Raw genomic sequence first — 19728 nt, 5'->3', positions numbered from 1 at the left:
TGCCAAAAGATGTTTTAGAAAAAATTGCTTTGCAGAACAGGGAAAGGTTGGAGGCAGGAAATATATTCTTATCTTTTAGAGCCCTTACAGCTAATTTGATTATAAGTCTCGTCTTCACAGTATAATTGACTGTCTCTGAATCTCAGTCAGCTGTGGCAGGCAGAGAACAACAGTTAACTTCTTTATCAATTTTGGAAAACTAACACAGTTTAAGTAATTTAAGTTACTTAAAGGTAACATAGAAAACTGACAGTAAAGGAAAGAACAAACCTGGTCTGAGTATCATCTCTGCATCACATGTGAAAGAGTGCTGTGTGCTTCCCTGTCCTAAGACCCAGCAGAAAAACACCCCTACCAAGATAAACATCACATTTTAAACTATCCACAGACGACTTTTGAATTTAAAATCTTTTATGTCTAAATCTATTTCTTTTATTAGTGCATATTTTTGTTGACTTAATATTTTTTATCAAGGGCGTTTGGTTTTCTTTGGACTGTTGTCAAAATACCTGCTGCCTGTATTTTGAGCACGTAGCAGATCAGCTGTGAAGAAACAAGAACTACATGAAAACCAAGAACTGCTCTTAAACCCTTGGAATGGCCCACATGGTCCAACAACAGTCCAGCTAGCTCAACAACCCCTCAAAATCCCCTAGGGATACCCAAGGAGGAATGAGAACAAGGAATGAATGTTTTCACTCTCTCTACAGGTTTCCACTCTGAAAGAGCAAAATACAAGTACCTTTAAAGTGGCTTTCAAAAAATGCAGCAGCTTGACATCCCTGCCACACTCTGATTCTGCTTTGTCTCACAACTATCACTGCAAAGATCACGTGTATTAAAGACGTTCAGCAACTTGCATTTAGGAGATCTAATTTCATAGGCTTCAGCTATTTTGCCAAACATAGAAAACAGCTGCAACAAACAGAAACAACAAATGCAGCACAGAGGGGCTGCACACACTGCAGCCAGCTCTGTTCCACACTCTGGCCTGCTCCACACAGACTCCTGTCATTCCTGCATGCTTCAGGGACCATAATCAGCAGAAAATGCAACTGGCACATCCTCAAAGAACACCGAAGTCTAAGAAAGAGTCCCTGGCAAAGGAAGAGAAGCTGTTATCAGCTGCAGCTTGCTGTCTCCTGCAGCCACCACCTTTGTATTATGATTGCCTGGCAGTTTTCTCAGAATCCTAGGGAAATGCTATAGACCCAACTTCCTCAGCTGACTCAAAAAGCTTTTGAAGCAGATCCAGCAGCAGCTGGACTGCTGAGGCTTTTGTTCATCTCAGTGAGACACCAGGATGCCCACATTGTGTTGGAGAAGGAAGGATCAGCACTACCAGTGAGGTCACTGCTTTACTTACTGGTGCACAAGTTACAAATCAGAGAACTTGGGAATGTTACCTATGTTACTTTTAACTAACTTAGATTATTTAAACGTGTTGATTTTTCAGAGCACATAAAGAAGCAATTGTTCTTCCCTGCCTGCAGCAGTTGTCTGAGGATCACAGAGATGCTTAATTATACTCTGAGGAAGAGACTTATAACCAAATTAGCTAGAAGGGCTTTAAAAGATAATCACTTATGAATGAAGTGATGAATTAGTGAAATCATGTTAGACTAGTCTGTACAAAGGGGATTGAGCTCATTTGACATACTTGTTTGCTTTCATTCACAATAAGCTCATTAAATAAAGTTTAGTTTACAGAGTACATTGTCCTGTAAATTTAAGAGATTGAAAAGGATTTTGACACTCCTTCCCTGAGCCTGGTGTTTAAGGATGAGAAGAGAGCGAGGAGTTCGTCAGGTTCATGTATCAGCATTTGTCTGTAGGACCTCAGACAGCACAGCTAACTCTAGATGAATACTAGACTAAAATAAGACTGACAGTTCATGTGACTAATGTCATGGGATGAAGCCAGGCTCAATAGATACCTCTAATCACCCTACGAAGACAAGATATTAATTGATACATATTTACTGTATATCCATTTGGGAAGTCATGCATAGGATCCCAAAGTTTCAATTTCAGACATAGCCCCAACTATATAGAGAGTTATTTTTTTGTGTGTGTGTGTACTTATACCTTTCATGCTTGTTAGATTTATAAACCCAAGCAGTCACTTCTTAGGCAAGTTATACATATTTAATTCTTACATTTTCCCTCATAAATTAATCTATACAGCTATACCCATTTACTGCTCCAGAGTTCTCTTCAATGACCACTGTCTTTGTAACATGAACATTAATATAATATTTCAACTACTGTACTAGCAGTACTCCTCTTCTCTTGTCCCCTGAAACAACTCCTCTTGCACATGCAAAACAACTACATTGACATTTCCTACTACCCTAGCATATTCACAGGGATTCCTCACTTAAAACCTTTATTCAGGAGTGCCAAAATTCAGTGGGTATCATCACAGGGAGATGGGGAAGAGCATGACAAAGATATTACATTCCTCTTTTTCTTCTGACCAGCAATTAGCACTGAGATAATGCCAAGTGAAATGGAATATCAAGTAACTTCAGGTTTAATTTATTACAACAAAAATTACAAAATAAACCCTATGTTAATCTCAGTAAAGCCTCTCACATTTCTCTTCAGGTGCTTTTTAGATTCTCTCTCAACATCTATGCCATTTGATTTCGCTGGGATACAAAAGGAATTTACAGTTACTAATCACTTTAATCAAATGGCTCTGTTTTCAGCTGTGTGAGACAGCATAGCCTGGAAAATAAATTAAAACCATCAGCCACTTCAGAAATTCATCTTGTGTTCTGCCTATGCAAAACATAAGGCACACATAAGCACAGCCTCTCTATCCAGCAGCAACAGCTGTAGGGTGATGTTGGCAGCTGTGTTAAGACACAGCAGGTGTTGCTCTACTGCTGTTGCTCTTTCCCTTCAAGTAACACAGATTCTGGACCTCTGCAGGCACATTAAGGATTGCAGTCCAGAGGGAGAAGCCAGAGTGACCATAAGGGGGACTGGGGAGGAGGACAACATCAAATCAGGCTGGCAAACTCATGACCATACCTGCAAAAATCACATATGATATGGAGAGAGGTCCTCAATGACCAGCACAAATCCAAAACTTAGCCCTGTACCAGAAAGGTATATGTGAAGAAAATTAACTCTACCCCACATGAAGCCAGCTGTGCTACACCAACTCTACAGCTCAAGCAGAAACTTGTTTTCTGGTTATTTTCAATAAATACTCAATGTATTCTAGCTTCTTTCTTAAAGGAACTGGATATTAACTGTCCTTGCTCAAGAAGCAGGACCCTTTGCAGCCACTTCCCTGGAAACCTATGATCTATGCACGGTTTATTACCTCATTACACTGATGGCTGAAGAAAAATGAGACTCTAAGAGCTGTCTACTTCTGGTAAATATTTAACTACCAGAACCACGCCAACAGACTTCTCAACTTGATTCTCCTTAACTTTACTTCAGATTCTTACTTTCCTCATGTCTTATGGCCTGAAGGTGAGAGTCTATCATATTTAGCAACATACGAACATTTCTCCTCTAGGATGTGAATGGATCCTACTAATATATTATGATAGCATTTACTCTGAAATGAAATTCAGTCACTCTTATCTCTTCAGATAAAGAATTACCTGAATGTTTGCTCCACACTTGTTGCTTTATGAGCTTCAGCTTCACAGATTAGAAAAACTTTTCCCAACTATTACCAGAGGGAGAGAACAATGCTTAGGCGCTGAAATTCTTTGAAGGAGACAGAGGGGTGGCATTTCACAGTTACTGATCAACCCAGCTGGGCACAGACCAGGCTGATGAAGGGCAGATGTGGAAAAAGTCATCAGGCAATTCCAGGCCCCAACAGCTAGAGGAAAGGCAAGTATCAAGTATAGAGCAGCCCCAACTTTTGCACCATTCTGAGGATGGAAGACAAGTCCTGGCCACTCTCCGTTCCAGCTGTCTGTTCCAGTGCCCAGAGCTCCTCACAGCAAGAACTGTAGGAACAAGGCACCTCCTTCTATAAGGAGCTGCAATGAGAGAGTGGCTGTCAGTATCACTTCTCCCTCTTTTCTTCATCTTTTTTATCTCTTCAGCCTGCTAAAATTACACTTAGCTTGTCCAGCATATTCAGATGTCCTTAAGAAAAACAGTCAGTTGAATCCTCTAAAGCTCTGGTCCTCAGGTCCTTTCAAAACTGAAAGGGGATCACTGGAGCTCACAGCTCACAGCAAAGAACTGAAGGCACTAAAAAACCCTAAAGCTGGAGTCACAGGGTCCTAATATGTAAATCTATTTGCTAAGAAAATTGAATACATCCATAAGGATTAGAATGCTACAAAGGCATCGAAATGGCCAATATGAAGTACACTTCTGGACATATCTGTGGGTCTAAGCAACATTGCAATTTATTTTTATGCCTTTTATGTGCCACTGCAAAGGCAGGACAAAGCAGCTTTCTTTCACAGCTCTGACTTTCAGCAAAAAACTCTAGTTAGACTGTTATCAGCAGAGGAAAGTTGATCATTTTAGGTTTTTTAATGAGGATTTCAAACATTTATTTCTGTAATTCCAGCTCAACTGTCACCAGCACCATTATAACAGTAATGCCAGGACTGCACTCCCATGCACTCATGCACCTTCAGATCCATGACAAGCAGCAGGTCTCATTATTACACCAGCTGTTTTACTTCTGTATTCCATTAAAAATACAGGACTCACACAGCAGGCATTTTATGAGCATGAGTTAAATTTGCTTTATAGCATTAGTAACAACAAAACAGATGGTTATGTTGCATTTGGCAGTAGACAAGGAAAAACAGCTTCCAGTTTGACCTCTGCCCTTTCCACAAAGTAGACATCAGCATCCCATGGTGCTGGTGCAAAAGGAAGGGCTGTGGCCAGCGGTGAAGGCCACGCTGGCAGGCTGGCACAGGGCCAGCATCCCAGTGCATCCAGAGTCCTCATCAGCTCCCACCTCCTGATTCACACAGAGCTCTGCACTGAGCAGGAACTGAGAGCCATTACTGCATGTAGAGGCCAATTAACTGGCTGGCAGCATCTTTCTTCTTTGAGAGACAGCACCTCTGGCTTCCACTAAGTACCCATCAGAATTCTTAAACTCTGCCTTAGAAAAGAAACAGACAATTTGAGCTGCCAAAAGAAAACCTGAAGTGCTGTTCTTGATGAGCCACTCACCTTGATTCACAGCATTGCTGAATAGATGTGGTTAGTGTCCAGCTGGCTCAACATCTCATTTAGCTCCTGCCTCTGTAATTAAGAACTTAAAGATGCAGTTTTATATTTTTAAAATGTTTTCACATTAGCTTTGCTAAGGCACTGTAAGCATTAAAAAGCACTTACTGATACAGCTATTATCAGGAAACATCTCTACAAAGACAAAGGGTATATTTCTATCTGAGTACCTTAGCTATTACTGGTGGCTCAGAAGTACCTAATTTAAAAAAAAAAAATCCACTCAACTTTTCTTCCCCATTAATTAAAGTCATCAGCTGCAATACAGAAAATGATCAATGAACAGGAATGGAATAGGTTTCCCAGAGAAGCTGTGGATGCCCACCCCTGAAGTGTTCAAGGCCAGGTAGGGACTCTGAGCAACCTGGTCTAGTGGAAGGTGTCCCTGCCTATGGCAAGGGGGTTGGAAGTAGATGATTTTTCATATCCCTTCCAACCCAAACCATTCTATGATTCTATGATGATAATATGCTATTCTAAGTATTATAAGCTTAGAAATCTCAAAGTAAACAAATAAATATCTCCTGCTTGTCAAAGTGGCCACAAAGAAAGATTTATAGTATAGTTATAGCAGCAAAGACTCTCAATATAGCAATACCTCATATGTGCAAAACAGGTAAACACACTGATTATTTTTCCTTCAAACTAAGATTAACACAAATTCTTTGGCTTTTACCAAAACTGGGACTGTGGCTGCTTGTTACATGTTTCAAAAGGTATAAATTTCACATTTTTTTATTTATATTAAATCACGCTAGTACAATTTATTGACTTCTGTTATGTAGGAAAGCCTGAACACTAAAATTGAAAGTATTTTTAATTTTTGAATGGGACCAAAAATACTTTGACAGAAAATACCTGAAAAAATACTAAAGCAATAATCAAACTTCCTCTGTTGCAAAATGTATTTGATGCTGAAACCCATTCACTTCTGAAACAACACCATTCCCATTCAGTCAAGTCAATCTTTAACTTAGGTCACTAATGCTGACCAAGTTAAAAAAATCAAAAAAGTCCAATCCCAGTGAGTAAAATATATCCATCAGCAATTCACTGACACACACACACTCCAAATCCTTGTGCTATTTATGTCAGACCTTCTGTCATTGCTTGTCTACAGGATAAGAATCCCAGTTTTTATAAAAGAATGTTATCCTCTTGATTGTGAAAGAGCTCGGAAAAAACCTACTACTCACATCCATCTCAAAGGCTCAAATCTCAGTGGAAGGCAAGTACAAAGAACCATAGCATTTTTTTTAGCAGATAAGTGCCTAATGTTCCTGAGAAGTTATGACATTAAAAAAAGCCACATACATGCAAAATATTCAAGGACTGGCTTGCCATCAAGTGACTGAAGCAGACATGGACGACATTCTTTGGTAGAAATACAGAGAGGAAAAAGGTTTCTGTACCCTATAACCTGCCTTGGTTAAGAATTACATTTTTTTTTCTGTTACCTTGCAAATCTGACACTTGGACAAGTGAGGCAAAAGCCTGGTGGCTCACTGCTCTCTTGTGCAGCCAGTGAGAAGGTGCACACCACACGCCCCCCACACAATACGGAAGGGTTTCTGCTCCAGGTGCACCATCACACTGAGTGGCTGTACACTGCTTCCAGGCTCCCAGCTAGCCTCTCCATATGGACAGCTTTTTCTGGATATAGCAGCCCACTCAGAACGAGACACAGTGAAAAGCATAATCATGCCCACAGAGCCCAATCTGCATATCCGAGACCATCTGCAATATGAAAGCAGATACCCAGGACTATTCCATCTCACATCCTTCTTAACGAAATGGAGAAAACGGGATCAGCCAGGCTCTCAGACTGTCTTGTTACTTTGTTGTCAGAAGGAAGACAGTGAGAACTGATCTGAGTTCCCCACAGTCACACAGTAAAAGGATTCTTGTAAATTTTTATCACATTATAAAACTGCTTGAGAAGAATGCAGTCTCCAGAAGCTACAGCAACATATTGAGTACTAAAGGCCTTTATTATGAGCATTTTCCCAGAGTGCAAAACAGTGTCTGGATGGCTTATTAAAAGTCTACAAAATTAGAAAAAATACCTGATCAACAAAAAGTAAGGAATAGAGACTCATCATCATCTTTGCAACATGTCATCCTGGAAGAAAATACAAGGGAAAATACAGTCACAGTCTCTTTGATACCACAGGATTTCACTGGGATATGGTTTCTCAGTGTTCCAGTTCCAAGAGTGAGGATTTGATATGGATAAATAAACATCATAAAAAAACTCTTTCCTCACTTGAGACTGATGAGTCTCTGTATGTTGCTTCCCCCTTATGTTTATTTTCTTTCACTCTCTGAATGAGTGAAACTCAGTTTAAATCCTACTGCCATATTTACCTGTTGCAGCTGCAGGCTCTGAGGCAACATACAAACACTACTGAAATTTAAACAAAGGCATTAAGTAACATTATCAAACAATAACTTAAACAAGAAGGGACAGTCTGAATAGTTAGTTCTGCACTGATCAGGGGTTATAAATACCACAGAGCGCGTGTTACAGTAGACAGAGCATGCTCCAAACAACCAGCAAAAATGCAGGTGAAATGCTCAGTAAATACTGATAGTCTGGACTAAACACAAGAGTCCATTAATTCTGTGCTTTTACCACTGCCTTGGAGTAAGTGTTGCTCCATATTTCTCCCTCTCTGAATATGTGCTGCTGGGCTTCAAATGTGTTTCCCTGAAGTCAAATACACTGGAATTTTCTGCTTCCATCAGTGGAGGGCAGACAGGGTGTCCTGGGGTGTCCCTAAACCAGGACACAGGAAGAGAGTATGAAAGTCAGGGACAAAACAAAAGTTCCTCCAACTGCAGTTTCCCCCTGAAGTGGATCCCCTGAAAACACCAAAAACCAGATTATGACCCCAACACAGGCTGAGAAAGCATCACTGCAGGGGTGTGACCCTCACCCCACAGCAAGGCTTTGAGCTGCTCTGCAATGAAAGAGCAGTGAGGTGCCTGGAGCAGGAGCTAGAGGCACACTGAGGGCCAACTGCATGAGGGCTAGTTCTGTGCTCAGCAACACTAAGTGCAATAAACTGGCTTACAGATTTTTTGTAATTTTAAATGACACACTCTCTAACTTCTACAGCAGCAAGAAAGGCCCTATGACACCAGCAGCCAACTGATTTAAATAGAATGGGTGATCTGCCATCCCAGTTCTGAGTCTGGCTGCAGATGAAATAAAAAAGCAGCAGATGAGGTAGATCCCCTACCTAGCTCCAGGCCTAGAAATAGCTGCTGGCTGACTGTTTTTCCTGATGGCCACTCCCAGAACTTTGCATTGCTCTTGCATATGGAGTATTTAAAATTTATGCCACGGAAATACATTATTAATGTCTTGCACACTTGCAGGTAAGGTTAACTTGTGCCACAGCAGCATGCTGTGAACCATGAACCTATGAATCAGCACATTGCTCCTGGTTCCTTCTAGTGGGTCTTGCTGGTCTAACCGCTGCCACAAGGTGCTGTACAATTTTCTTAAGAGTTCAAGTCCTTGAGCTGTGGAATTACCCAAAATCTAGAATCAGAAGCACCACAAAGGTCAAAAGCAGTATCTAGGGGTTTGAATTCTAAATGTTATATGACATTCAAAGTTTTTAACAGCATATGAATATCTAACTTGGCATTTTTTTAAACATGATAATAGCTTCTGATAGCTTCTACCTGTAGTAGTACCTTATTACGTACTTTTATGCAGTTACATCTTTTGTTAGTTAAGAGTATTCCTAAGTTCCACAAAATCTTTTTTATCATATGTCAAGAAAAGTATTAACTACTGATACTTAATGAGAAGTGAGACAAGATGTTAGCAGTTTGATTGTTAGCAGTAGAGCGCCCAGTTACAAGGTCTTACTTCCCAACAACCCAAAGCCGATTTGTATTAGAACGCCAGTAAGATCACAGGTTTCATCCACTGGCTCAGTGGAATCCCCAAAAACAGCTGCATCCCTGTTCATGATAAAAGTTAACATGGCTGTTCCAGAAGGAGAAGTAATCAGGCACTCACAAGGAAACAAGCTACAGATTGTTATGAAATTATTATGAAATGCTGAAGAATGGCACCACTGTGAGGGTTTGCACAGATTAAAATCGTATCAGAATCTGATCTGATCTGAGCAAAATATATTCACTTTACACATCCACTGCCATGAAGAACAGCTTGGGGTCAGTACTCCAAGGAGCATGCATGGTTTAACAGGTATAACTCAGCTTTAGTGCCTGGGTTATTTGACATCCCTTTAAATTACTCCAGCTCAGTCATATTTCCAGTGTGCTTAACGCCACAGGGCACTGCAGAAGCAAGCCTGAAATGTCAGCCCTCAAACTGCAATCTTCTGAGTATGCCTGGTTTTATTTTACCAGAAAGGCTACAAACACAGAGCACTCACCTTTGGCTTCTGATTGAAGCACACAGATGTAAATATGAATTATATTTTCATATCCTTTAGCCTATCAAACTCTATGGCATCAGATAAATAATGTTATTGAAAATCACCATAATAAAGAATACTGAAGAATGATTTCACACCCAACAGGTTAAAATGGAAAAAAATGGCAGACAATTCAGTACAGAAAGTTTCAGTCCCTGCACATTAAATTTGTACTAGCCTCAGCTCTGCAAATAATAATAGTATTACCTGCCTCACAAAAAAACCCCTTTTGACTGAAATCCACTGCAGCTCCTTGAGAAAGTGTACCAGTCAGAACTGACTGCAAAAGATATGCTGTGGTACCAATGCCTGGGAACACATTCTGTCAAGAATCTTGTCTCAAGATTTCTATTATCATTTTCTTCATGTAAACAAGTTTCAACTCATCCTATAGCAGGTCATTTCCCAAGTCAACCAAGGACAAAACCCCCAGGAACCTCCCCATTTTTAACCCTCACTGCCTCTTTGTGGGGCACCTTTAGCAATGTTTAGGCTTTGCAATATTACAGTAAACACATCATGGCTTTAAAAATCTTTCCAAAACCGGCAGGCAAACTGCCAAAAGCAAGGTGTACCACAAACACACGTAACCTGATGCTTTAATAGTTCAGGAGCCATTTGAAAGCAGTTTTTGGGAAAGCACTAGTAGGAATCCAGGATATATTGGCAGCAGCACGTAAGATTAAAAGAGAACGTGTAAAGTAAAAGCAAAGTCCCATCTAACAGAGATGCCATGACTCAACCCTACACTGTATTCGGTTACTGAGCACAAAAGCTCCTCACAAAAGAGCTCCAAGGACTTGATTCAGTTTTCCTGCTTCAACACAGCTGTGGCCATCCAGCAGACAAATGAAAACAGGAAGTCAGAAAAGACATACTCATCCTCTGGCTGCAGAATAACATTTTTCAAGATCACTATTTGCTGTGTCTGCATTCACTCCCTTCCCAAATTTAAGAGACTTCCTGCCTTTAGTTAAAAATACTAGCATGTGTATAGCTCTGGAAAAGTATTTACAGAGCTGGGGGAACTCCTGAACTCAGCATAAACTTTAAAAACTTATTCTGTCTTTTAAGAAACTGGCAACTTCCTGGTAGTTTTACCTGGAATTTTAAAAATCTGAGAAGTGAGAGGAAGAGAGGGACCAGTAAATTGAAATTTATCAACTGAGAAGCACAGATAAACTCTCCACCTTGCCATTTCATAAATATCCCTTCTACCTAAAACACATACTATGCAGATCAGATACACAGCTCTTACAATACAGCTGCCTTTAAGTTCCAGCTGAATTTACCTGAGCCACTGATCAAGCTCCTTGACTTCCAACCTTCAGCTAACTCAGTATCACCAGCCTTGGGCCCAGCCAGCATTCAGGTCAGCAAGACCACTAACTTCAACTTCTCACACAGCACTTCTTTTATTACAGATATACAGCTTCTATTTGGCTTATAGCTTTGCATTGCAAGTAATTCTTTAAGCTTATTTCCTTGTCTAGACAAGGGCAGAGACAGTATCTGCAGAAAATGAAGCTGCTACTGTGTGGTTAGGCACAGGGTTTGCCACCTTCTGAAAGCACTTTTAGACAGTTTAGCCCATCATTATTACAATTAACCTGTTAAAACCACACACCTCTGGCTAGCCAAAACCTGTGCCCTGCTCCCAGATGAATCATCACCTCAGTTCCCAGCCTCTACCTAGCTCAGCCTGGAGATTATCCCACTGCTACACCCACTCTCCCTCCATCCCTGTCAGTGCATCCTTCACAGGGGCCACAGCTACGAACCCACACTCGTGTTAAGTTTGCCCCGGATCACAAACTTTGTCGTGACCATGTCTCCATTGAGGGACTCCAGCCTAGGGGGGCTAGCTGAGGAACAGCTGAGGCCACAAAGGCCCCTGGAAGTGTGAATGCTGCTGTGCCTGAGGGACCTGGCACCTTTATGCTTCTATTTGTAGCAAACACATAAAGGTGTTTTTCAAAAGTCTTCCTACCACAGATAGCACAATGGAAAATGCTCACAGCTGTGCTGTCACAGGCAGAGAGCAGCTGGTTCAAACACCAAGTACAGAGTATAAATAACAAACAGTTTGCATGAGAAGGTGCAGAGAGGGTCACGTCAGGCCCTTGAAAAAAGAAATACTGAACAAACCCATAGTGAATGTTGTTCTGTGAACAGTATGGCATAAGCACTTCAAGTACAACCAATGACTACCCTCTACAAATACCCCTCATCTTGGAATAGAAGACTGGAACAGGCTGCCCACAGAGGCTGTGGAGTCTCCCTCACTGAAGATATTCAAGAACCATCTGGACACAATTCTGTGCCATGTGCTCAAGGATGTCCCTTCTTGTGCAAGGAGGCTGGACCAGATGACCCCCTGTGGTACCTTGCAGCCTTTAACATTCTGTGATTCTGTGATCTTTTCCTCACCACCGCACTCTGGCCAAAGTGATACCCTCATGATATACTGAGTTTGACTTGCCAGGAAGAAAAGCAATGTAATTTTGTCTCCACTTTGGCAAACATACAATACATTTAAGGATGCTTTTGTGATGGCTAAATCAATTTGTAGTCTCTTTAGTTTTAGGTAACAACGGGGAGATGGTGGAAAGCTGAAGTCGCTGCCTACTTCGCAGATAAACAAAGTATTTCATAAAAGAAGACAGTTTATTTCTCTCCATCTGACAGGAATGTGAGGACTGAAGTAATTTTGAGTAAAAATGACCAGATAGTAAATGTGAAAACAACTGCTTCAAAACCATTTTCAAAGTTGTTCAAAATCTGAAGGAAAGAAGTAAATTATATCTTGCCTGTGTATAATGTACTCAATTTTTCTGTCCCTTTGAAGATGCACTGCCTGTGCTCGTGATGATAAATTCAATTTTTTTAAAGGTATAAATGTCACATTTATAGAGTAAACATCTTTCTTCCATTTCCATTTGGAGGAGTACTGAGTATTTCCTGATCACTAAGGGGAGGTTGTGCTTGCCAGTCCATCACACAAGCACAAAGCCTTTTGTTTATCCATACCCTGACAGCTGACAGTGCCGCCTGCTTACGCCCAGCCTCACTTGAACTAAGGAGAATTAGTTCATGGATGAAAGCTACCATTCTTAGTAGGCAGGCAGCCAAACAATGTTCATTTTAACTTACCTTCTTCAGCTGCTGTGCTATGGAGTCATTCTAACATAAGGGATTTATTTTCCTAGCAATGGATCTGATCTCGAAAGTATAGATCCATGCTTTCCCAACACCTGGATGGCAGGTACTTCTAGTGACCCAGGACTCATGCATGAGCTGAGAATGGAAAATGTCACAACAAATAACTTGCAGGCCTGAAAATTGTCCTCCTCCCTGCCTCCCTATACAAGTTCACAGAACAAACACTTAATTTTTTCTGGGCTCCTCAGATCTCCTCTGGGATACAGAAACAACAAAGAGAGTAGCTATATGAATGGCAGAAGTGACCTTATAAAAACCCATCTCTTTTCTTTGCAAACCTAATGACCAGGTTATTACTCAGTATCTTGACAGCAAGACAAAGAACGAGACAGAAACACAAGAGAACCTGCCTCTCCCTTTCATCTTTCTGGAAAACAGCAAAAGAGATAAGAAACCAGCCCAGAGCAAGAGCTGCTGATACATGCCCTTAACAGACACTTAGTTAACATATTATAAAAAGTCACAGAAGTGACCATGAAACACCTCTAGGCTCAGAAGAGTTTACTGCCTTTTCTTAAGGGTGTAGGAACTTCCCCACCATGAACCACCCAATGAGAAACTAATCTTTGATGCTGTTTTCGCAGAATGTCTTCAGGGTGAAGATCCTAAAGAAAGCAAGTCCAGCTCAAGCACATCTACTCCATTTTCCTTCAGATCATTCTGCCTCAATGGGAAGGGGGAAATGAAAATTTTGCAGTTTAACCAGATGTTGAGAACAGGTGTGCTGTTTGCTTCCTCTCTGATGCCAAAAATCTCACTGTGTAAGAAGGACTTTGGCAGGGGGGAACAGGAGAGGGGAAACCCTCAGTACAAAAAAAACCCAAAAAACCAAAACCCAAACAAACACTTCTATTTCCCTTTCCCTCTTCTCCTATCCCTTCAGAAATTAAGATAATATAAACTCTAGGATAAGGTCTACATTTTTGCACTATAAGCTTTCAAACATCAAAACGTAAACAGAAAAGTCAGAGGAGACTCATATTCTTAAAACAAGGTTTGTCAACAGCCTTAAGTGCTCAGCACTTCAGTGATTTGTGGTAAATCTTCAGAGCATCTAAGACACTTGCAATTTTCTCAGACATCCTCTAGAGGTTTAGTACTATTTTTTTTGCAGGTATAAAGACTGTGAGTGAAGTCTTTTAGCACACTTGCTAAGAGTGCTAAAAGGAACAGTGCCAGACTTAGCTTCATCTCATGAGCAACAAAAAACTTACAGCATTGTTTGTATGATCACAGAATCCACTGCAAATGAAATCACAGCATCATTTTCTGTCATCTACTTTATTCATCATGGAGCACCCATTACAGGTATCACCTTATGATTATTTCTATCCCCATTCTAAATTACATATTTTAAAAAGTCACTATCAACAGGAATTTATATACATTTTTATTTTCCTTTACAGTAAACCTGTTGAATATATTTGGAGTAATGTACTTCCCAAACTTTGGGAAGCACAGTCCTGTATCACACATGAGAAAGCTCTTCAAGAAATCTGTTTAAAAATTAAACACAGATATAAACATAGATTTTGCTATGGACAATCATTTTAGACCAGCATTTCAGTTTCCTTTACATTTCCTGCAGTACCACACAGCCCTGACTTAGCATACAAAAGCTCTAACTTCCTTAGGCTTGTGATGCTGATGAGAATGACTGCACTCTTTCCAGCCTTGCAGGAGCTGCTTTCCCTTTCCCTTCCTTAGGAATTGCCATATTCACACAACCATGAAAGACACACATCTGCTGATACTCAGAGTAGGCAAAAAGCAATACACTATGCAAGAAAATCTGATTTGATCTACACATCTCAATTAGCTGAATTTTTGTCAATTGCCCCACTGGAAAACAACACCAAGAGTTTGAAGTCTCACTGTTGACACGTGTTTCAAACCCTGAGTGAGGCTGGTTATTAGAAGCTTCCCAAACCTCAAAGGGAACGAGCGTCTTGCAGGTAATCGTATGTGCACATACAAGAATATCTCACAGCCCACTAAGTTACTACAGCATCTGTACTGGAGAGAGAAGACACAGAAAAACAGTTCATGGGAGTATCTGCAGAAGTACGAGGAGAGATGAATTTCTGTGCTATATATCACATCTCTCCCCAAAAGTGTATTTACCAGGGAAATTAGAGCCATCTCCCAGCTGCCAGATGAGAAGAGACAACAGCAAATGACTAGCAGCCATCTCAGTGCCACCCTGTTATTCTGGCACAGACACAGTAGCGAAGTCAAAAACATGAACTTGCTGAGACAGGAAAATTTTTTGCAGCAGAAGCACCAGATATCTTCTAAATAGGCTTTTCTAAGGCATTTAAAAATTAGTATTGAAAGAGTGAACAGAACTTCCATAAACAAACAGTTCAGCAGTTTGCATGTTTTTGTTGATATATGCCAGTATAAGCAGGAGGCTTCTGTTTGGAAAAGAAGATTTGGACCAACAAGCTAACTTTTGTTGCGCAAGGCTTTCAAAGGAGAGGAAAGACAAGGGAAAACACGCCCAGCGGCCATAAATTACACCCAGTTCTTGGCTCCAATTAGACATCAATTTCCAAATGACTTGAGTGGGCTGAAAATAAAAAGCAGGGACTTAAACCACATTTATGTGAAATATTTGGCTGCATAAGACACTCAATGCCAATCTGCATCTCTGTAGTTCTGGGGTTGCTGTTTCGATGTCCTGGGGGTGCTGTTTGTCAGAATATCTTAGAAATCCCAGCAGCAGATCATATGCAAAAGAGAAAGGCAAAATTAAAAACCTTCATGGAATTATTGAGTGGCTATTAGGACACATTTAGATCCTTGCTATAAAAGTATAAAACTGAAGGACAAACTGGATGGGTGTAATGCTAGGAGAATTATGGTAATTTAGAAGTAAGAATTACTATAAAAACTAACAGGAAGGACTGGAAAAAAGTTCAAGCCTGTCTGAGGAATTGGGTAGTCAAAAACTTATCAGCTGAAAGCACTGCAAAAAATATTTTTGACAGATATGGATGACATTGGGAACTGACCAAAAAAAAAAGCCCCAAAAGTAAAACCCTCACTACTCTGCTTTCTGCAGATAAACCCAATGACTCTCCTACTGACTGCAGTTTGCAGCTAGGAAGAAAATTCCCCTCAGCAACAAGCATATGCAATATCCCAATCAAGGAAGAAAATAAATCCATAATGTTTTTCACAGAAGCCTTTGCAATTTGCTCTTGCAAGCTTACACACGATCTTTCCCCTTGCCAATATATTCCAGAGGCACAGTTTTAGAGAATTTTGCACATAGAAATGGAATGCATTCTGAATTAATGATGCTAAATAAATTTAAATTTTGGAAACAATTCAAGCTCTCCTGTTTTACTTCTCTCACTAACACCTGTTTAAAGCAAGCCCTGCCTTTTGCAGAGGAAATGTCACTATTCCAGCACCTTCACACAGGAACAAAACCAGTTTTAGCAAGACACAGGGCTGTGTGACTGCAAAGAAACCCAGTTTTAAGCTAAGAAAAAACATGGAACCCAGATTTCTTCATTTTCCATGGTTGCCACCCATCCTAAGCAATGTAGGCATGCTGGTAGAGATCTCCACAGTACAGACTAAACTGGAAACCTCACCTACATGAATGGCCATAAAAAGAAACACAATTTTAGACCAGTAGGATTCAGCACTATAGAAAACTAACTAGGACCATCTGAAAAAAAAAAAAATTAAATCCAGTCCCTTCAATATTTCCTGGCTTAGAAGGTTTATGAATTAAAAAAAAAAACCAAACAAACAAAAAAACCCAAACAAAACCCCCACAAAACAAAACCAAACAAAAACCCCACAAACACCTCCAGCAATTTAAAGCCTTGATTCTATGTTAACAAATGCATTCTCCACTGAGATATGGTGAGGGGAGACATTCCTCATGGAGAGCAGTGCAAGCAGGGCATTTCTTTCAGCGTGAGCTGCAGGAGTTAAAACATGCAAGTCAAGAGGAAGCAAAAGAGCTGGCAACCTTTAGGTTCTACCACATACAAAATAACTGCAGAATTACAAATCTGGGACTCTAGCAAAATGAGCTGCAGCCTTTGGGGAATGAAATTATGTGTAATAAGAATGCCTGTCCAAAGAATACAATGCAATGTGATTCAGTTAGTTTGAAAAACTGCCCACGCTGCTAAGCCCTTTTCTCTTTTGCACATAGCCTGCTGTCCAGATTTCTAACACATTCTTGTCAAAGCAACAATCCCAGGACGTCCCAGGCAGCCGGAGTCTGACTAAGAACTAACCACTTAAAATACAGAAAGCCCCACCTAACAAAAACTGCAATTTTACAAAATGCAGAATTTGTACAAGCATCAATCCGAAAGGCAAAACAGCTAATGACAGAGCTGAAGGTCTCATTTAAAAGTAGACCTGAAAAGCTAATGATTAAAAATACAGCTCCTTGGGACAGCAATCCCTGCTGTAATCCTGTAATCCTGAAAAAATTACAGCAAATTAGCAATAATGGCTCATTTATCCCTACAGCTGTGTATTTATGAGTCAAAAACACAGCACACAAACACACTGTGCATTCACACACCTACCCATCAACACCTGAGTTACTTGCAGTATGTGATGCCCAAGTGCACATCCTACAATCTTGTGTGGCCACTGATGTACCACCTCCAGCTTTCTGAGTGGAAACTCCAGTGAAGGCCCCAAAAGGCACATGGGTAGACTGATTCCCATCACCAAACACAGTATGAAACAAGCTGCAGAGATGACCAAAAGTATGGTATATTAACTTATACCAAAAATTTCCTCTTATTAAATAAACCAAATCTTGTATTAAACACCTTCCCCAATTAGATTTTTCCTCAACATTACAACATCTCTCTGCTTCACCTATTTGGTGCAATAATTTAATTCCCAATGCATGTCACTGTCGTTCCATCCCACAAAGTATCAGACACGATCATTTTTTTGCTCTTTCTTATTATGACAGTGCTGCCAAAGTAAGAGCTTTTCCTCCTCCACCTCCTCCTTGTCCTCTCATTTTTGGTGTTTCTTGTTAAAGCTTTATCAGCTTTCAGTCTCAATTTAGAGCCTTAGAAAAGCACGAAGCTTTTCCTGCAAAGCTAGTACCCTGGAGAAGTCAGAGGTGTCAAACTGAATAGGCAGTGTCAGTGTGTGCTGAATGACAGTGTAAACCCTCTCAGCGAGGTGCAAGGTGTTTGCAGCACGCCCCGCTGAAACCTCCGAAGATTAAGGAGCCTAAGTCAATATTTATCTTAAATTCCCTATTTAAAAGTCCTCATATACAGGCATGAGAAAGCAAAGGAGGACTGTTCGCATTAAGGGATGTGGGGCAAATTAATGCAATGGAATTTTGTAATAGGCTTTTTGAACAGTTTGAGAAAAAGTAGAAAGTTCATTTCGTACAACTCAACTCCACCCACTGCCGCAGGTTTCGAGACACGGGTTGTGGAAGCTGCTCAATAACAAGCGCCAGATCGCCCTGGACTTCTGGGATGTCACCACACACCCCAGCAACTTCCTTGCTATGGGAGGGCCCCGGACGCAGGGACGGGGTTTTGTTGTGTTCCATCACAGAAGTATTTCCAAGCATACGCAGGGCATATCTCTGTTATTAAGAACATTAAAAAAAGGATCCAACTGCCTCCTCTCCCAGCAATTAAGAGTCGCTCAGGACTCTCAATATCACAGTCCTACGCGCCAGCAGATCTTTAAATCGACTGCGTTCACGCTTGCCTTTATTGTTCCTAATCACAGGCTCTCTGGGACGTCTGAAAGCCTGGAGAAGCTCAGAGGCAGGTGGACTTCAGCACTTCACGTACAGCAGCAGCAACAGCAGCACGACAGCCCTCAAGCGAAACTTTTTCTCCGTTTTACTCCTGGTTGCTGACAGAGCAGCCCGTGAGTCACACGGGGCAGAGCCCCCGGCCCGGCCGGCGCCGCCCGTCAGTCCCCGCTCCCCGCCGGGCACGGCCCGCCCGGGGCAGCCGAGGGGAGCGGCGGGACCGACCCCGCACCCGCGGGGCCCCGGCCCGGCCGCCGTGACGCTTGTCCCCAGCTCTGTCCGCAGCTTTGTCCCCAGCTCTGTCCCCGCCGCACCCCAGGGCAGAGACGGGCAGAAGCCGCGAGGGGCAATTCCGCCTCTTCCCGCCGCTGTCCCGCGGGGATCCTCGCCCGCTCCTCGCCTTACCTGAGGCGCCGAGGGCGGCGGGCAGCCATCCCGCCTGCCCAGCAGCAGCGGGAGCCGCCGCCTGTCGCTGCGCAGCGCCCGGCCCAGCCCCGCCAGCATGGTCCTGCACCACCTCCTCCTCCTCCTCCTCCTCCTCCTGCCCCGCCGGGGTCCGGCCCCTGCGGTCTGAGCCTCGGGCCGGGCGTGGGCGCGCCCGAGCGCGGTGAGGGCGGCTCCGCCGGTGGCCGGGGCGGTGTGCGCTCCTTCCCTCGGCCCCTTCCCGCCCGCCGCCGGAGGGGCCGGGCCGGGCCCAGCCGCTCCCTCCGTCCCGCGCCTCGGGCGGGCCCCGGCGGCGGCGATCGGGAGCTGCTGTGCCCCGCCGTGCCCAGCCCACTGCCCTTTGGGTACGGGCGCTGGCACCCCTCCTGCGAGTCGTTCTTCTCGTAATTGAAACAGGTTTTCTATCAAAAAATGTTAAAATAGCCGTTAATGCCTGTCTTACCCGAACACCTGGCTCCTCTGTCGCTGAGTGTTGCCTTTGTTTTGAGCAACGGGACTGTCGCTGCTCCTGGGTTTCAGTGAAATAAACTCATTCAGGTACCGCAGAAATGAACAGCAAAGCAATGGAAG

General features: G+C 42.2%; 1 protein-coding gene across 1 annotated transcript in view; it reads right to left on the bottom strand.

Annotated features, from left to right (window-relative positions):
• The window catches only part of MCUB (mitochondrial calcium uniporter dominant negative subunit beta), a 38162-nt gene extending 18653 nt beyond the window's left edge, over positions 1-19509 (bottom strand). Inside the window, exon 1 of the mRNA XM_058838441.1 lies at positions 19120-19509. Within this exon, the coding sequence (XP_058694424.1) occupies positions 19120-19218 (99 nt within the window). The 5' untranslated portion in view covers positions 19219-19509. The remainder of the gene's footprint in view (positions 1-19119) is intronic.
• Positions 19510-19728: the final 219 nt, after the last annotated feature.

The sequence above is a fragment of the Poecile atricapillus genome, chromosome 4 (assembly GCF_030490865.1).
Source record: "Poecile atricapillus isolate bPoeAtr1 chromosome 4, bPoeAtr1.hap1, whole genome shotgun sequence".
NCBI classification, from domain to species: Eukaryota; Metazoa; Chordata; class Aves; order Passeriformes; family Paridae; genus Poecile; species Poecile atricapillus.
Note: the sequence above shows the minus strand (reverse complement) of the source record. Positions and strands in the feature narration are given on the sequence as shown.